This window comes from Seriola aureovittata, chromosome 15 (assembly GCF_021018895.1).
Source record: "Seriola aureovittata isolate HTS-2021-v1 ecotype China chromosome 15, ASM2101889v1, whole genome shotgun sequence".
In the NCBI taxonomy this organism is placed as follows: Eukaryota; Metazoa; Chordata; class Actinopteri; order Carangiformes; family Carangidae; genus Seriola; species Seriola aureovittata.
The window spans coordinates 20,547,687-20,568,211 of record NC_079378.1 but is presented as its reverse complement, the minus strand read 5'-3'; the positions used below and the strand labels follow the sequence as shown (position 1 = coordinate 20,568,211).

The window sequence follows — 20,525 nt, the reverse complement described above, 5'->3', positions numbered from 1 at the left end:
TTGAAATGCCGTCTAATGCACACCCCGGTGCCTAGAAATATGAAATCACACAAAAGAAAGTTTGAATTGCCACACATAGCCTGAACTACTCTTAATGAAAATAAAACTGGGTCAGAGGCAACAATCAAAAAAAGGAGTAGTTGATAAAAAAACATATCTTGAATCCAACAACCAAAAAGCCAAAGAATACAACAGATTCATCATGTTTGTGCAGGTCAAACAGCTGTTCTGATTTAATGCATTGGCGCATGTAAACACGAGATTATCTCACAACCCAAATTTTCAATCAGAATGAAGAAAAACCTGATCATGCAACTGCAGCTGTTCAGAGCTCCACAGAAAAATATTCCACAATTTCATTAGAAAGTCTTTGTGAATATGTGATCTGTTTCCTCTCTACTACAGCTTTTTTATGGTTTCATGTACTTTTAATACAGTTTTATTTTATTTAGTTCTATTATTATTCTTTTTTCCTTTTCCTTGGAAATCACTTTGTAACTTAAAAAACAAGTGCAATACAAATTCATTCTGATTTCATCCTAAGCTCAAGGTCAAACACTGTCACCAAAAGATTTTGTTACCAGAGAGATGTTAGGGATGACTGTTAGCAGATGTTCTAACAGACATCTTTAACAGCTCTCTGAGTCAAGCCGTTGTCCCAAGATGCTTCCAAACTACCACAATAATCTCAGCAGCAAGGTGTTTCTGAATCTTTGAACACATCACAGCCGGCATCTCCACATCACGGGATCCACTCCAGTTTGCTCACTGCCCCAACCAATCTCCAGAGGATGCAATGTCCTCCACACTGCACACAGCACTGACTCACCTGGATAATAAAGGCACCTGTGCTAGAATGCTGCACACATATGTTCAGCAATGAATACTATTATCCCACAGAGACTAGTGGGGAAACTTTCTCTGCTCGGCCTCAATACCTCCACCTTTCTCTGGATTCTGGACACGACTGTACCGCCAGATTCAGGGGAAAGAAGTTCCTCATATTTTTGGATGACACCACAGTGGTGGGTCTCATCAGCACAAATGATGAATCAGCGTACTAGAGGGCTGGTGTATGGACAATAGTCTGGTTCTCAATGTCGACAAGACTAAGGGGAGACTAAGTGGCTCCACAGTGGAGAGAGTGGAGAGCATAAGGTTCCTCAGAGTGCAGATTTTGGACACTCTCACCTGGTCCATGAACACCACCAGGACTGCCAAACGGCTCCAGCGGAGATTGCACTTTCTTAGGAAACTGACATATTGCATCACCGCTCGAGCTGCAATAACCGTGACACTGAAGCCCTCTAAGAGGGTAGTCAGGGGAGCTAAGAAGTGTCCCTACCCTCTATTCTGCAGCTTCGCCAGAGCTAATGCCTCCACATTGTCAGTGACCCCTCCCACATCAGGCAGGTTCTGCAGTATCAGAGCTGCAACCACAAGGCTGTTAAACAGCTTCCTCCCACAGGCTATCGAGCTGCTTAACAGCCGATCCATCTCACTGTAAGACCCTTAATTCGCATATATTATTTCTGAATACCTGCACTGGACACTTTGAATAAAAAGTGATAAAACTTTGATAATGATTCCATATTAAATTGATTTGATTTGATCTTTAACACCACAAAAAAGGTCACAAACCTCTCTATTACAACGACAGTCACACCAAAACCTTTATCACCAGTCACTGTTCTCTGGTACTGTCTCTATTTTTGTCCCCGCAGACGCTCTTCTTTTTATGCAATGGCTCCATCTCAAGAAATGAAAAATGAAATAGAGAATCAAGTCTCCCATGGCCTTGTGTACTTTGATATTGGAAATGTCTTCGTAAACAAAGAACATTGACGGCTTCCTGGGCCCTTCATAGTAAAATACAGTGATGAAATGCCAACAGTGCAAGTGCAAACCAAGAGAATTTTGCCCTCGATCCACCACATTAAATGTAACTTAGCTATTTAAAAAACAAAAATCTATGAGTGATTCCATGGATTTGTTGTTTCTTTTTCATCCAGTAAGACCGGGCTCCAAACCTCAAAACCCCACTGAGAGAAACTAGCGGTGGAAAAAGTCTGCTTTGATTTGGCCTAGAAAGATCTGTGTGTACCGAGGCCAGGGCTTGTGCGACTGGGACTGCAGTGCACCACTCAGCCCACTGATTCTAGTGCTGTTTGAAAAGTGCTGGCTGGGGGAGACGCCGCTGGGAGGGCTCTGTGGGCTCGGGGAACTCTTTATGCCTTTCCTGTCCCACTTTCAGACGGTGCTTCTGGTTACCTCCTTTCTGGGTTGGTGGAACTGAACCTGCACTGTGCTACTTTCTCTGTTTAAAGTTCTGGGTGCAGATCTCAAAGCAGACTCTCGGCCAGTTTTTTGTCCCTTTTCAAATAGAACTGGTGTAGATTTAGCAGTTTTCCGATGGCTGTGAGAAGTTGGAATTTCCAAGTACGCAGCCGCATACTTGTGTGGCTTTGCCAAGGTTGTGCAAATGCAATATGATCTGTGGAGGGATATGCATGAAACCAGAATCAAAAATGTCACTGGAGGAAGCCGGGGCAGAGCTTCAGAGCAGCTGGTGGACATGTGTGTGTTCTACTTAAAGGCTTTCACCAAGTTTGGGTTAATTAAATTTCTTGCAAAACTATCTATATGATGTAATCATAAATAATTTGGCTGCTACTTTACACTGACATCCCTCCTTTAAAAGGAATTTTGAAGATGACTAAGCCAAATTTTTCTGCTTTGACGAGACCTCTGCAATAAAACTAAACAAGGAACACACATCAAGCTGTAAGAAGAAGACGGACATGGAGACAGAGATGCCAAATAAAGGGAACACTCCATAAGGCCTGGCGCAATGAATAACTAAATGGTCCAATAATGACACAGAAACATATAAAGAGATCAACATAAAACAAATAAATCCTAAAAATTCAGTCAAGGCAACATCCTTAAATCGTCATAAACATGTAGAGTACTCATGGTTTGAAAAAGTCATATTCTGAAGCCCCTTGTCTATCCATCATTCTTCAGGATCGTTCACCCATCCTGGCACACCTCCAGAGCTCTTTTCAGCTCAGCTCCAAATTCCCACATAACTTGGATTTTTGAAACAATAAGTTAGGTGTTTGAGAAACGTCTGAGTTTGAGCCAGAGCTGGATATCTGGACAGGTTGTACTCAACCATCATTTGTGGGTTGGAAATCACTTCTGACAAGTTTTTAGAGAGAAGTTGAAAGCATGAATACATTTGTACAAATGCGTGGGTGTGTGTGTGTTTTCAAATGAAGTGGCGCCTGTGTGGGAGTTTGTATATAATTACATTTAAGTATATAGATGCTTGTGGGTGGTTAGGTATGTATCTGTATTTCTGTGTGACTGCATCGTCAAATTCAGTGGAGTCTTACCTGGCAGTAAATATGAACTAAATACACCAGCTCCTTAGACTCATAGCCGTTCCGCGTCACTTCACACTGTTCATCCCCGAGGGACAACTGAAAGACACAAAGAAAAGGGTCAGAATGTTAAACAAGCATCTTCCAAGAAATCAGTTCATTTCAACAATCTCTAATGTAGTGCAGCAGGGACAACTCCATATCTTCAACAGGTTTCATTATTTCAAATTCATGGCTGGACAATACTACAGTCTGCATGAAACTTAAAATCGCATTCATGATCTCATGTTGTCCAAACCATGTCAGGCAGGGAAATGGGCATAAAACGAAGCAAACTAGGAAAAAAGAAAAAAAAGATTCTATTTATATACTAAATAAGGTGGTAAATGTTTGTAGTAGAATGACTGGTTCCATACAGGAAAATCTGCAGGATCTTTACAGGTACTTAAGGAATCTGAATCCATCACATCAGATTGTTCCCACCCTTTACATCAACAGTTTCAGCGTCTGCCATCTGGATCCCTCTTCAGAGAAAACAAACAGATTCAAACACTCTTTTGACCTTTTCAACCTCCGTCATTTTCCTCCTAAATTCTAGGAGGAAAAGGTAGATGTTGTTGTTTCTGTCTATTAACATACATACGCAATTGCCCCACTAGGGACAAATAAAGTGACTGACTGACTGACTGATTGATTGACTGATTGATTGATTGATTGATTGATTGATTGATTGATTGATTGATTGATTGATGACCTCAGAGTTAAAGCGAGGCAGCTTTTATTCACACAACTCATCTGTTCTACATGACGGGACAACACAAAGAAAGAAAAGGGGTGCACGTTCAAACTCGACCCACTGACAGGAAGCTTTTGAACATACGTGGATGTCGTATAAGACGATGATTATACTCATGATGTTCAAGTGCACAGAGCTGACCGCCCACATTTTGATTAAATATAGATGAAGCAAGAAGCTGGGAGGGCTGACACAGCTGGCATGTGTTCAGTAGAGAGGCTTGAAAACAATATGAACAGCTGTGTAAAGGCAGGTGTCCTCTTTAAAAGCTCTATCTTTACAACCTAAAATATTGAAACAGAAACAGATCTCAGTATGAAGTGCCGTCGTCTGGCGGAAACGCTAAACTCCTTCATGGAAAATAACTAAAATATAACAAAGCAGTAATTTCCATTATGGTATGGTATGGTTTGGTATGATTACTCTTTATTTTAATGTATCATTTTATGCACACAATCCAGAGACCAACACAACAATATAAAACCTGATTAAATTATTTGTTTTCTGCAGATGCAACATAAATTAATTATTCCTTTTTAATTCGGATTTTCCTTGGTGTCAATTATTCTAATTGACAAATTTAACCAGTTTTTAAACCACATCACATCCCATATGCACAATAGTATATTTGCCTGTTTTTAACTCAACACAGGTGCAATAAAGAAATGACTAAAACTGAACACAGGGAACTCTGGGATACAGATCCATGTAATTCTGTATATTTTTGCCAAAAACGTTTTTGTCACCAAGCATTTCCACAAAGCATGACCACCACCAGCACCCACTATACTCACGTATCTCCACTGTTTTTAATGATACAGGTGTAAACTCCCAAAATGACCTTACATAACACCTATTTCCCCCTGCCCTCTCTCATATACGACCATTACTGATGATAATATATGCCTCTGTTTCTTTAGCTCTATCTTCATCCAAAGTAGCAACATTAACCTTAGTTTCTTGAATCACACAGCATTTTGGAACATTTTAATGCTGTCGTATCAGGTGCAGAAAATACTTCTCAGTCTCCAAATGTCATTGAGCCCCAGGTGTTTCTTCATTTCCACCATTAATATGCCGCATTTGTGTGCAGATATCACTCATTGCTCTGCCCACTGAGCTCGGCTCAGGAGGTGATACTAAATATCCAGCGCGTTTTGTTGCATTTATGCATGAAAACTGTAAATTGTTTGGACAGTGTTGGCAAGTATGATATTACTTTAATTACATTTGTCAGTGAAGTTATCCTCTGGTTTCTCTTTGCTCCATTCTGTCAATCTCGATTCTGCAGGTGGGGGCCTTTCATTAATTTACTTGTACTGACATTTAAAAGAGGTCACGTGCAAATGTGAAAGACAATCACTTTTTCTGTTGTGTCTGTCCCACAGCTGAACAACACTCGCGTGCCATACAGCGCATGACAATGAAGATGTTTGTCCTGCAAAGCATCGCGGCCATTTCAATGGCAGATATCTAAAACATTATAACTTGTAATACACGGTGGAAAAGCCAGTAGGAACCTAGAACCAAGACCAAGGGTCCTTCAAAGTCCCATATTGTATAATGTGAGATTTCCGTGTCTTGTTTGATTATAAAGCAGGTCTAGGTTCTATATTAATACAGTGAAAGTATCAAAGCGCTCAGTCCACAGAGAAATGCACACAGCCTGTATTCAGAAACTCAGCTTTAAAACAAGCTGTCAGGACTTCTGTAACTTTATGATGTCACAACTAATGTCACTGCCCAGAGCCATACCCCAAGCTCCGCCCACCTTGACCCACCATCCAACCTGAGTGTTTACCTGAAATCTGCCATATTTCTATTCCACCACAATCAGAAGAGAGGCTCAGAGCCTCCTCTCTTCTGATTGGCTCACTGACCTGTTGTTACTAGAGCTCCAGAGAGAAGCCTGAGAGTTGAGATGTAAAACTACACTGAGATGGTTTTTGGTTCTTAAAACCAAAAATTTATCTTATACATACATTTTAAATAAAACTGTGGTAAGTGTAACATATGGGACCTTAACTATTATTGTTTATTATTAACTATTATTATTACTATTGAGCTGCTGGACACCTGAATTTCCCCTATGGAGAGAATAAATTATCTATCTATCTATCTATCTATCTATCTATCTATCTATCTATCTATCTATCTATCCATCTATCTTCTAGGTATGAGTCCTATGAGTTACACGCCTCTCTCATATTCATAATGACAGAGGAAGAGGAAGATATGAAGATATGATGTGGCACATCACCCAGCCAGGTGGGCTGAGGTCTTTGCATGAATGCAGTTGGTTTCAGGTTGGAGGGTGATTCCATCAGAAACAAGTGAGTATATTGTTCAGTGCCACTGAAACTCAGCCTGGCTGAAACTGCTGTAAAGGATCTGTTTTCTCAGAGTCCGTCTCTGAACGCGTCTCTCTCTCTCTCTCTCTCCACGTTTTTCACTGCTCCTCCTGCTTCTACATGTTCGTTATATCCGAGTCATCTCCCATCCACATCTGGAGGAATAACGTTTTCATTTTCTTTTCTATCTGCTGCTTCTTCTTTGGTTGAATCTGCATCTGTTTGTTCAGACTGAAGACATTATCTGCTTTTGTAACAAGCATAAAAAGAAGGACTGAAGGTATTTATGAGCTCTGAAGGTCCACTAAACAGATATTGTCGAAACAATGTCACGGTGCCAGTGAGTGGAGTAAAGCACATGGAAGTGTTTTTGTTCCCATTAAAGCGAGCTTGATTTAAGCACAGTTGTTAATGGAGGAGCAGCAGTAGATTGGAGCCTTCACAGAACAACACGGATCTTTTCTGTGACTGTCTCTTTGCAGAGACACAAACTAGCATGACATCAAATGACCTAATTATCTCTCTGTTGTTCAGAATCAGCACTGAGAACCCCAGAACTGTTTTGCATTTGATGCACAAGCTCTCGACAGAGCAGCCAGCAAAAGCTACAAAAACAAACTTTACAAGCAGGAGTGCAAAAAGGCTTTGGTTTATGGGTTTGGACCTACAGTATTCAGCTGCCCAATGACCAACAGCGATTGTTTTTAGCGACTGGGATCAACAAAACATTGTTGTTCTAATAGACGATGCAGCAAATGTCCAAACTCTGACTGCGAAACAGATTCATGTTCATTCTCTGTAATGTTTTTGCAGTGGAACATTTTACCTCTTCATCTTATAATTGCATTCAGCCGCACGACCTTGCACATAAGCTGCAGTCAAATTTGTTGGTACTGTTTGTTGGTTAATTTTTTTGATTTATTTGAGGGATTTGTTCTGTCCCCACATCTTTGAAAGTCAGAGTAATAATAAACATAGGTCTGTTCTTGCAGATGACTCAGTGAAAGTCAGCCTTTTGCACAATGACACATAGACCAAAAAGGTATTTATTGACTTTTGCAGGAGGTCCACTATTTTTTAAATCTGTACTTAGGCACAATGGTGCTTTAGGCTGAATGCTAACATCAGCATGTTAACATAATCACACTGACAATGTTAACATCCTCATGTTTAGCAGATATAGTGTTTAATATTTTCCTCATGTTTGGACACCAAGTCCAGCTGATGCTGATGGGAATGTCTTTAGTTTCACAGGTGTTTGTTTAAAGCAAAGTGCTGGACTCATTCAAATTCTGACCTGATGTCCGAGGATCACCAAAGTTATGAGTTCATGCTGACTGGAACATGAATGGCTGAACCGAATTTCCTGCCAATCCACGCAATAGCTGCTGAGAAATTTCACAAAAACACAAAAGTCGACCAGAGGGAGCTCAGAGTGGAGCCACTGCTCCTTCGCATCAAAAGCAGCCAGTTGAGGTGGTTCGGACATCTGGTTAGGATGTCTCCTGGGTGCCTTCTAATTGGAGGTCTTCCAACTGGTAGGAGGCCTCAGAGTAGATTATATATCTCATCTGGCCTGGGAACACCTCGGGGTCCCCCAGTAGGAACTGGAAAACGTTGCTGGGGAGTGAGATGTCTGGACTACTACTCCAGATGTCTGGAACTCGGCTAAGATGGATGGATGGATGGATTGACCTCAACCTCATAGTGCTGCTAGAGGTAAAGTTAGATTCATGCGTCATTTAATAAGTCAAGTAAGTAATTAAGTGATTTAATACTTATTTATATATTTCAGTCTGGACCAACCAACAGACAGACACTGCCACCACTAGAGCTATGTCACTTGCATGGCTAAAAAACAAACCAAAGGATGTATTTCTTAAGGAAGCTGTGAGGTTTCAGTGTTGATGAAGGCTTTGTTGAAAGTGATGATCTGTTGGTTTCTCAGTCTGAAGAACCAAAATCCATTTGGGAGAAAGGATGAATGTGCACTGTAAAGTCACTGATGTGATTGAAAGCTCAGGTTTACTTATTGGACTCCAGGGACCGTTCATTCTGAGGGTTTAATTCACTTCCAGCAGGATGGAGGTTTTCTCTCCCTAGAAGTGGCACTAACAGATCTTTAAGGTCATTCCTCATCTTTTCTAGTTCTATAACACAAGCTATTCCTTTGTTTTAGTGAGAGTTATGAGACTTATTGTCTGTTCTGTAATGTTGTTTCTCAACAATAAAAAAAGATATGAGGTCTTTTATTCCAGCAGCTACTGGCTTTTAAACAGAATGTGATTTGGCTGGTTTCTTCTTTTCTCAGCTTTCCCTCCATGGTTTTTGTGGCATGACAGTGACACTGGAGTTCACCTGTGTACTTCCTTTTATTTATTGTTGTTTTTAATTCACACTGCTGTATTTATTATTACTGTAAGCCAAGCATAAAGGCTTTACTCTGCTCTGCTCATAGGCAGGTGGTGTGTATGTGTGTTTATAAGTTCTGATGTGCGCCGGTGCGACTGTTCCATTAGATGGAAATGTCAAAGGTGCCTTCACACACACAGCTGAAGTCTTCTGGAACTGTTTCATGTTGAGGTCATGTGTCAAAAACAGCATTAAGTCAATACTGTGCACAGCTAATTTAACAATATTTGTGCTATTACTGAGTCTTGCATTGTGTGTGCAAGCGGCAGGACTCCAGGGTCCAGCACACAGAAGGCCCAGCAGTGTTTCTGTAATACACTTTCATGTGGACTTTCCAGCAAACAGTAACAAGAGAGTCCGGGATTGAAACCGTTCTTTCTGTGATTCTCTGGCCATGTTGGACTGATAAACCGTGTTGAAGTTCAGTTCTACAAAACACCTCAGAGCCTCACGGATGACACTAACAAGCAGCTACATCAATCAGGCACCTTGAGCATAACATCTGGCTTCCCTTCAGCATGCTGGATCACCACGGCCGGTATGTTGAAAATAGACAGTAGCTAATAATATGATTGGAGAAACCACTAATGCCTCTTGGAAATAAAACACAGCAATTGCAAAGATTTATAACATGACAGGGACTTAAAAAGACTATTGCAGATTTAGAACCGCAATGACAGTTAAAAAAAGATCAAATGAAAAAGTATATATGGAGACAGGAAAGGCAATGAATGAGTATGTGTATATATGTACATATGTTTACTATATTTGACGTGCATTTGATGACAATGTGCAGAGAATGGGACAATAAGGAATATCTATGCATCAAATCGATGCAGCAGAAACTAATATATCTTTTTTTTTCCATCTTTCCCTCATCCACACATTCTTCTTTCTCGACAACCCGACACCTGTGCTGTCCAAAGGCTGACAGGTGCAGGTGATGTAGCCTGTAGCTAGGTCTGTAGTCAACTGACACTGATCAGCTGAGGACATTTATCAGACTTCACACAGATCCCTCTGGAGCAACAACAGGCTTTATACAACTTTTTTTCCACATAATGCAGTCGAACTCCTGTAAACAGACTTTGATGTATAAAATTGCTAAAACTCCCCTTATAGAGACCAAAATAAACAAAATAATGTCGGCTATGGTAAAGAGGTTCTGCAAACATGAGTAAAAAACTATTATAAACTAGACTACAGGCCTTGAGATTTGTGGGTAAAGCAGCACTTTGGGAGCATATCAAGTATATCAGATATCAGTCAACACAGACTGATATTTAAACCAGAGGCTTTACTTTCTCAGGAAACAGCTTCCTTCCTTTCCAACTACATATTTACGGATATGAACACACACTGTAAAAGAGTTGAATTTCTAAGGTAAACACTGCGTACTGTATAGTCCCTTCTCTCTGCGATTCTATACACAGAATAATCCTTCAATACAACCACCACAAGTTCACACAGTGTATGAACAGACTGCCAACATGTACATCTCTTTTGCAGGAGGACACTTGTCATGTTGTGAGCATAACAATATGTTTGGACATACGTGTGCATCTGCTGACAGAGCTTTCAGAGATGCAAGATGGCTTTTACTGAATAAACAAGCCTGTGTGCTGCAGGATGGCTCCCAGCTGAATAATGACAGAGACATTTCTAAAACTACTTTAAAGTCAGTATTTGCAGAAAACATCTAAATACAAGGACTAGTTCCTGCTCAACACAACGGTTTCACCATCTCAGCAAGCGTTCGTCTGTTTTTAGCCAAATTACAACTTATGACAAGAGAGTCCAGATCCAGAGCCCGGGCCAGATCCTCTGCACCCAACTGAGCGGCACGCTACACAGGTTTGTCTACCATTCCTGGCCTGTTTTCTGTGATGCATGCAACACACCACATTATAACTTGATTTCAATCCAACCTGCACTGCACTAGCACACGTTGTCCCTGTAGCCACAGCAAAGCTCAACAGCAAAGGTGACTGCGATCTTGCCAGTCCTGAGCAAACCCGATTTAAAAAAAAAATTTTTTTTTACCATAAGCACCAGAATAATAATTTGAACAGGTTGTCTATCACAGAATATAATACTAAATGTTATTAGTTATTCTGAATGTACTGGGTGCAAGTTATTACTCTACATTAGGGTAACAATGAAAAGATCAGACCACTGTGACAGAATTATAAAATCACAACTTCAAGCTGTAAGCTGGAAACAGATACACACAACACACAAATCTATGGGTGGTCTGCGCTTTCCTCTTGTTTACATAATTGTGACAGCAGGCTCATAAAACTAACAGCAAGAGAAATATGATCCATGGTGGTCATTTTCCAAAGAGAGCATGTCAGAGGTGAAGTTGCACTGTCCTAACAAAGGTTTCTGCGGAAGAACAAAGCATAATCTAATAGCCATATCTTGGACACAAGCATTTTTGATGAGTCCTGCAGGAACACAAAGACGAGGGTGAAGCACTGCTCTGTTAACTGCTGAGCAGCAGCAGAAAAAAAAAATGAAAGAACAAAATTGCACAGTCAAAAAGACAGAAAAGACAGAAAGACACTACTCACAGCAATTTTACACTGGTTTTTCCCTCGTCCCTTGTTTTAGCTCCTACACTTTCCTTCCCTTCGTGCCGTGGAGCTTCATGCTCAAGAGTTTCCCCCTCCTTAGCGCTCCAACACCTGTCTCCAGTCTCTATTTCTCAGTGCGCGTGTGTGTTTCTAGAGCGTGAGAATGTACATCCCGTCTTGCAGAGTCCTGTTTCGTGTCCGGAACACAATTCCCCTCGGCGGGACGTAAATGTCAGCTCCTCACTTTCTTTCACAGACAGAGTGAGCTCTCCTAGTGTGGGACTCAGAGACAACGGGGGGGAGGCAACAATATTAGCGCCAGCAGCAGTAGGAGTAGTGTTGGAGCAAGAGAGGTGGTGGTGGTGGTGGTGGTGGATTCCTCAATGGGATAGCTTTTCATCTCCTCCATTTTGCCCTCTCTCCCATCCCACCGTTGTGATGCCCCATCCTGATTTTCTTGCGTTCTTTCTGTTGTTAGATTCCTTTCTCTGATGGCTGCCACCCAACACAACTTTAACACCCAATCTGATTAGCAACAGGAAATAATGGGAAGGAATCACCAGATTAAAAAACAAAGCAAACAAAAGTGTTTCCTTTCAGTCTTGTTCCTCTGCAGACCTCACTGTCTGATTACTCTGTCCCTCAGCCACATGCTATTCTCTCCCTTTTCTCCTCTTCTCCCCTGTCTGACATGCTGGCTCACCCCTCCCCCTTCTCTCCTCCTCCTCTCTCTCTCTCTGGTTGGTACGTTCCTGGGACAAAGAGAAGGGGATGGAGGGAGGTAGGGACAGAGAGAGAGAGAGAGAGAGAGAGAGCAAAAAAAAAAGAAGCAGAGGAGAGGGCAAGAGGCAACAGAGGAAAAAAAGGGGAGGGGGTGCACTTGCAGGAAAGCAATTTTCTTTCCTTCCACATGTGCAGTCCTCTCTCTGCAGTCTTCCTGCACAGTGGTAGTCTACTAAAAGCCTTCAATGGAGAACATGTGCAGTTCTTGTCGACAATAAATAGTAAGTAGACAATTAAAGTGCAGAAGGACATCGAGGTGAAGTATGTCAATAACTCACATTTTGCAGCAAATAATGCAAAGCTACTTCTGCTCTAAGCAACTGAACCCTGCATTTAAAAATTCACTCCACAATAAATAACCATGTGGTGTGGTAGCTCACAGTCCACCACACTTGCAAAGTAGAAATAGAGTCACCCAAAATACAACTTTAACCTCCCCTCTGCTAAACAGCACGCTCTCGGGTTGCAGCCAAATATCTCAAACAAAAGGAAAAAGAAAACGAGGAAATAAAAGTGTAGGTTGCATCATCTGTGATGACTTCAAATGTGCCATCCACACATGAGATGGATTAAAACGACCTACTGCTACAGCAGAGAATGGAAATCCATGCAAACAGCCAGCCTCACTTTGGAGGACATGTGGCAGCCAAGAAAGGCTGCAAGGACACAGAACTGCATGGGAACTGCAGCGCTCACCCTCTGGGTGCTGCTTTAAAACATGCATACGTGTGTGTGTGTGTGTTTGTGTGTTTCTCTATTAAAAAAAATCAAACCATATAAAAACATGCACCACTCCAGCTTTAAATAGTGCAAACTAATTTACTTACTTTCATTGCCGCAACCTTTATTCCATAACCGACTCAGTTATAAAAACTAAAACTAAACTGAGAAGAATAAAAAGGTTTTTCTCACCAAACCTGCCAAATATTCATTAAGAGTCAAATAACAGTCGTCACTGGGGCTGAATTTTCCATGATTTCAAGTTCAAGATGAGCTGTGAGCCGTTACCCTTACTAAGCTGGGATGTCTGGTTAGAACCAGAGCACCAAATCACTTTCTACTACAAGTCTGCTTATGGATATCAAATGATAATCCAATGATGACCCAGTTCATTCAGCTCACTGCACAGCTACGTGTGGAGAGGTCAGATGTTGTCCAGGAAACATAACCACAGCCAAAGTCCAAGAAACTGACGCAAAAAAACAAAAATCTGCACGAAGGGACAACAGTGCTTTTTTCAAAATCATCAATGTCACGGTGGTACTAGGGGATCATCAAAGTCAGTAGAATTCACCGTCTACGAAACATCAACGTCTGTAGAAAAGTTTGCAGTAAACCATCAAACAGGTATTGAGATATTTCAGTCTGGACCAAAGTGGTGGATTGACCAACGGACCAATATTACCGGCTAATAAAATGGCTGATAAAAATAAACCCAGTGAACTACAGTACAGTGCTACAGGAGCTACCAGTGGCTAATGAGCCTGGGATTTTTCAAATAATCCTCAATGATTATCTATAGGCTGAGATCACAGAGGATTTGTCAGTAAATGATAGTAAACATAATGAATTTCTGATATTTTCAATAATAATGTATCATCCTTTAAATAAAATACCAACATTATTTTAGACACTCTAAAAACAGCAACACTGCTTGTTGGCCCATAGTGCTTCTCTGTGCTTTTAATACATTTCCCATGAGTCTACCCATTCACTGCTAACTGAGCTGGTCAGACCCACTAAGTTCTACACCAAAGACCAAGAGCTGTATTACGATATCCACTTTTCTAACCGTATGTTATTGGTGGAGCACTAGAGAGCCTCCTGACTCAGTGTTTGACAACAGAAAATCCAGACTTCTGCAGTTGCTGCACAGAGAGACTCTGGTCTCACGAGAAACCTGGTAACACAAAACAACAACAAGCTCTGGCAGTCAAACTACTATGTTTAACCAACTGTGATATACATCTGCATTTGCCTTTCTACTCAGTTTGTGAGTCAGACTCCAACTTGAGGACTTTGACTCACTTGTTCATGGTGATACAACACTATTTATAAACAAACACTACATGGGTCGAAGCCGCTCATTAATGTGTTATTTTCAAAAATGTGGGGATGTAAATTTGCCGAAAATAGGGGAGTAATGCGATTAAAATAATGGCTGGTCCCCCATGATATTATTTTCACACTGTGGTATTTTTATCAGACTGCAGAACTAGAGGGGTTTCAAGTGCAGGGCTGCCTGTGGGGCTTTGTGTTTCGGGGCTGAGGGAAGAAGTGTGAAGGGGCTCCATCTAAAATCATTACTAAAGCTATAAAAATGGATCTACTGAGGGATTGAGGACTGCAATGGGATTTAAACAGAGAGAGAGACAGAGAGAGAGAGAGAGAGAGAGAGAGAGAGAGAGAGAGAGAGAGAGAGAGAGAGACAGAGAGAGAGAGAGAGAGAGAGAGAGAGAGAGAGAGAGAGATCGCTGTAAGGGGATGAGATCATGGCTTGGAGGAGGTTCACAAAACAAATCCCATTATGAGGAAGATTTATGTGCTGTAGTGTACATGCATTCACACACACACACAACTGTATATACACCCAAATATGAATTCAAGCAGAGACCTAACAGATGAATGGGAACTGAGTGGGGCTAAAAATGGATTTGCACCTTAGTGTAGAGAGTATAATGTCAATACATGGATCCTACTAATTCAGGCCACTCTGTTATCTCACCTCTCTGTTAGCTGCCGGCCTGTTACAATCACATGGCAATGTGAGGGTGATTAGATAATGCAGAGAGGGCACTATTCACAAACACTGGTCATGATGCACGAGCTACATGGACTGTATCCTTTCAAAGCATCTCAACCATCCAGTTTTACAGAATGAGTGGAATGCAGAAAACACCAGAAACATCCCCTCGTCGGCAGGATATTGCGATTTTGTATTCTCTATTCCAACTTCATTTTAATGAGGCCAGAGAAGGGGTAAGACGTTCCAAACATGCTTTCGGTGCTTCTGGAGTGAAGCAGTTACTCCAGCAGCCGGTGCAGCAGTTAAAATGTTCCCATGTCCCAGCTACCCCCCCCCCCCCCCCCCACACACACACACACACAGGTCAGGTAGGAGAGGAGAGGACAGTTTGTCAAGTGTGAAGGAGGAAAGGGAAATAAATCAGTGTAGTCAAGCTGCAAGTGCCATAACATAAGAGAGACTATATGGAACAGAGTTTGGGTCCATAGTGTTTTTTTTTGCTGACTGGCTGGATGTCAGCTCAGTGGATAAATCCCAAACAGTGAAGGGGAACATGAATATCTCTGTGGGAATGTGAATGTACATCTGTACACAACCTTAATGCATTTGCCTTGAGACAAATGCATGTTTGGTACACGGCTGCACAGACAGTTTTCACATTTGCTGACCTAAATAGTTGGTGCTAGGCAGAGCATTCTCTGAAAAAGCCTTTAGTGCACAGGATGCAATGCACTTACATTTCCACATCAGTTGGAGGTGTAAAGAAGAACCACCATCGGACAGAGAAAATTCAACAGAAAATCTCTAAAATATAAAGTTACAGTATTAAACTCATTGATTAATCAATATGTAATCTCCTGGAGGTGCAAAAGCATCACAACTAAGTGATTAAGAGGTTGCAAAATGACTGACAGGGGAAAAGAAAACATATTTCTGTTACACAAATTTGCTAATTATTCTATGCCTGAACAGTTTGGTTGTTTGACATGAGAGGGTTCTGTGCTGGTGTTTTAGTCTTTGCTTTTCCTCACTGGTTTGAAGTCAATGGGGTAGTGATGGTCGCTCACCAAGAGCTTCAGCCACCACTGTGTTTACAAGAGGTTATAATACACCCTCTGAAAAGTGCTATTTCTTCAGGGCAGACTGGATATTCACTATCAGAAAGAGACTTGACGGTCCGGCTGGATTGGAGCTAGCTGGTTAACATGTTAACTTCAGTAGAAGAAAAGTAATGACAAAAAAAGAAGAGTCAAGACTGTCACTGCTAGGGATAGCTCTTGGTGACAAAATGAATGAAGTTTGATGCTGAGGTCACAACATTTCTTCTAGACTAGTGAGTAAAGGATTAATGCTAACATTAGCATTTAGCAAAACTTACGGATAGCTTATTTAAGCTACTGTCAATCAAATATGATCGAATCACACCCACACAGTCCTGATGTGTAATGAATACTAGCTAACTAAATTGTTGATTACTTAGTTTTGAATATGTATTGTTTGGAAGAAATACCCAAGTTTTAAGGGGCTTTTATCTGTTTTTAATACCTAGGCACCACCCAAACAATGTCAGAAAACCGTAAGAGAATACAGGGCCTACAATTATCTATTAAATACATGGATTTATTGACATTTTTGACACTAGCTATTGCAGCGAGCTAGCTGATGGTGCTCACTGAAACTCCACAAAAAAGGATAGACAAGCATCCTGCAGTAAAATCCACTGACACAACAGTCACACTTTCACTTTTACCACTGTAGAGGTATGTGATGTCTTCTAACAGCCCACATGGTCATGAAAAAGTTATAATGTTGCTCTCTACAGTGAGCTACAGAAAATATTCATGAGCTTTATCAATTAATTTTAAACACACTGTAATACATTCTAAAGCTTTTTTGAGGAAACTTTAAAAACAAAAAACTTTTCAATACCTGCATATATCCTGTCCAGTCATTGCTTTGTTTTAGAGGATCACAAACATGTTCAAGCTGGCTGGAAAAGGTGCAAGGTTTTCAGGTGTACAGCTTTACATGACATGAAACTTACAGTATCTTCTAAATGACTGGATATCATGTTGAAGGTCTCACATCCTAATGCTCGGTTGATTTCATTTAGCAAAGTCTGTATCCAAATTCAACAGCATCATCACGGACTAATAATGTGTGGCCGTCAGACTGTCTACCACTGATATTACGAATAACCGCATTTCTAACCCAACCCTTTAACAGCGCTGTCCTCCAACGACCATGAGAGACACAGAGAAAGAGTGCGAGGTTTTGTGTGTGTTTGTGTGTGTGTTTGTGTGTGTGTGTGTGTGTGTGTGTGTGTGTGTGTGCGCGTGTGCACGCTCTGGCTGGTCTTTTGTTTGCTCTAACAAGGGCAGAATGAGTCTAACCGTTACATCATCCTCTGCTTACAAGGAGCAGAGAGGTCCTGTGAATGAACATGTGATGCAGGGTTTGACATCATCTCTTTGCAGGGCATGGCTCTCAGTTTGCTTTGTCCACAGTAACATTAGAGTGTGAACAATTATGGAGTTAAAACCAATCTAACATTGGCTGATTATTGGGTCATGAATATACTCTGGATCCTGCTGTTAGTCAATGCTGTGCCTTTAAAAGGACCCCCTGGCTGGCTGTGTGCTGCCCGGTGCTGTCTTCAGTTTAGTGCTGCAGTTGATGGATTGGGTCCCACTGGGGGAGGGAATTCATCTCTATGCATTTCTGTTGGTCCTTTGTGAGTGAGGGGGTTGAGTGGGCAGTGGGAGCATATTGTGTCACGATGCTCAGCTAGCAGGGTGGAAGCAGGCAGGCGAGTGATGGAGGGATGGATAGAAGGGTGGATGGATGCATGAGTGAGAGCAGAGTCAAAATGACAAGTGCAACCCCTCCCCCCTCCAGACTGTTTCTGTCACGTCAGTGTCTGAAGGAAGAAACAGCTGAGGCACATCAGCCGTACAGCAACACGCAGCGAGCTGGCCCAAAGAATGGCTGAGAGGGGCGTCAGTCTATATCATACGCATGGCCGCACGTATACATGCAGCCTACTGCTCCCATTCACCCATACACAGAAATCACACCCTCTTTAAGTGCATGCACTGTTGTTGAAATGAGAAGGGGGGGGGGGCTCTTAAACGCAGATTGATTGCTGTAATTACTGTCGGAGGCTGGATACACCACCCTTCTCTGTCTTTGTCTTTCTCTCTCTCTCTCTCTCTCACACACACACACACACACACACAGTCTCAGGCAACTTACAACTCACACCCCAGGTTTATTATTAAAGGACCAGTGTGTGTAAGATTTAGAGGGATCTTTTGGCAGAAATTGAATATAATACTCATAATTATGTTTTCATGAGTGTATAATCACCTGATACTAAGAAATGTTATGTTCTCAATAGCTTAGAATGAGCCATTCATTCTACTTAGGGAGTGGGTCCTCTTCATCGCCGTGTTGCTCCGCCATGTTTCTACAGTAGCACAGAATGGACAAACCAAACACTGGCTCTAGGGGGGAGCTTTTGCGTTTTAATGTGACCTGAAGGCAACCTTAGGATCTCCTTCACGCTTAGGAAGAGAGGGGTGAGGGGCTGAAATTGGCAACATCACCACTTGATGTCACAAAATCCTGCACACCGGTCCTTAATCTATGTCCCAGAACATCCAAACCTTATTTGCATAACGTGAATTTCTTGCCTCAAATTGTTTATACATATCGGTTTCTTTGGTGCATTGCATTTCCTGCTTACACAGACACAAAATGTCTGACCTCTGGCTGTGTGTGTGAGGAGAGCGAGAAAGCTTTTGTGTTGACAGGCTGTCTATCTGCCTGTGACCTTACAGAACTAAAGCCAATTCACCAAGCCCTGAAAACAAACAGATGGTGAGAAAGATGGTGGATATAAGGTCGATCATACACTAAGAAAGCTGTCATGGTTGAGACTGAAACATTTCAGCTTGTTATAAACAAGGAACAGCAATCTGCAATCTGCACAAGTATTAAGAGTAGTCTACCAATGTAGCGTTACAATTTTATAAAAGTATCAGACTCACAATGGGAAGTTTTACCAAAAGGATCGAATCGATGCAGCAGATCCAGAGATATCTTCTGTTCTAAACATTCCACTTCCTTGTCAACACCCGGTGCATACATTTCCAACAATGCAACACGTTAACAGTTCTCTGACGAACTGTGGACAGTGTGTTATGGTATTAGCGGTTAATGTGGCCTGGCACCTCTAGCCTTAAGCAGAGATGAGGGCTGGGCTATAGAGGTCTGCTAAGATCGCTTCTGTCTAACTCCACACCTCCAAAACTTTTTTACTCTTCAAACTTGTAGTCTTCAGACCCAACCAATGCTGAGTCAAGTGACATCAGCTTAGGACATTTATCAGACTTTACACAGCTTTCTATGGAGATACTAAAGAGTTTATACAAAATGCAGTATCACGCCTAAAAAGGACTTTGTAAAATCAGTGAAGTTCCCCTTTAATAAATGGCTCAATGATGAATTCCAGAGGTGGAAATAATGTGGCTAATGTATTGCATCTTTGAAGAATCCTTTTAGACATGTTTTGAGAAATATAAAAATACTATGCTCTGAATAACAATTTGTCTAATACATTTCAAAATTCGTAAGATTACAACGACTCCTTCTCCCTTACTGAATAATCCAGAACATACAGTATATATATAAAATATGGAAATACTGTTCCTTCTTCCCTCTTGAAGAGGGAGCTGAGCTGGAAGGCAAAAGCTCTCGATTTACCAGTTGTTCTTCATTTCCCAACTATGGTCATGAGCTCTGGGTAGTGACCGAAAGAATGAGATTGTGGATACAAGCGGTTGAAAAGTGTTTCCTCCACAGGGTGGTTGGGCTCAGCCTTAGACATTGCATAAGGAGCTCTGACATCAGGGGGTGAGTTTGGAGTAGAGCCGCTGCTCCTTCGCATCGAAAGGAGCCGGCTCAGGTGGTTTGTGCATCTAACCAGATGCACAATGGGCGCTGTCCTTTGGAGGCACATTCAACTGATAGGAGGCCCCAGAATAACCCTGAGCACACCACTGAGATTATATGTCTCTCTGTATGTGCACCATAGGCTTCAAGTTTCATCATCACACTTGTTTAAGTTGTATACTGGACCATGATTGGCTCCAAACTGGTTGTGATGATGCATGTGCATACATCCAAGTAAAAATAACAAAAACACGTTTTTTCATCATACACCAAAGAGAATGGTGACGTAGATTTTGGACAGGACCATTTTGAGTGGTTTTGAACTCTCCATTAATAGTAAAATGTCTAAGAGTGTGAACCACAGAGAGGTCTATATGCGACAAGATGGGACAAAATGGCAGGTTGTAGATAAACCATATGGAAGAGAAGGGCCGACGGGCACAGTGGGAGAGTAGTGCTGAGGTCAATAAAGTTGTTTTCCTGGTGTCTGGCTGCATACTGTATCATGTAGTC

General features: G+C 41.6%; 1 protein-coding gene across 5 annotated transcripts in view; it reads right to left on the bottom strand.

Moving 5' to 3' along the window:
- The window catches only part of arhgap32b (Rho GTPase activating protein 32b), a 113,629-nt gene that overhangs the window by 34,297 nt on the left and 58,807 nt on the right, over nucleotides 1–20,525 (bottom strand). For 3 of the 5 annotated variants that reach the window (XM_056398146.1, XM_056398147.1, XM_056398148.1), the window contains exon 6: nucleotides 3,402–3,488. In XM_056398146.1, coding sequence (XP_056254121.1) covers nucleotides 3,402–3,488 — 87 coding nt within the window. Of the gene's footprint in view, nucleotides 1–3,401; nucleotides 3,489–11,524; nucleotides 12,172–17,100; nucleotides 17,296–20,525 lie in introns of those variants that run through there. The other 2 variants (XM_056398149.1, XM_056398150.1) reach the window with 2 other exon arrangements.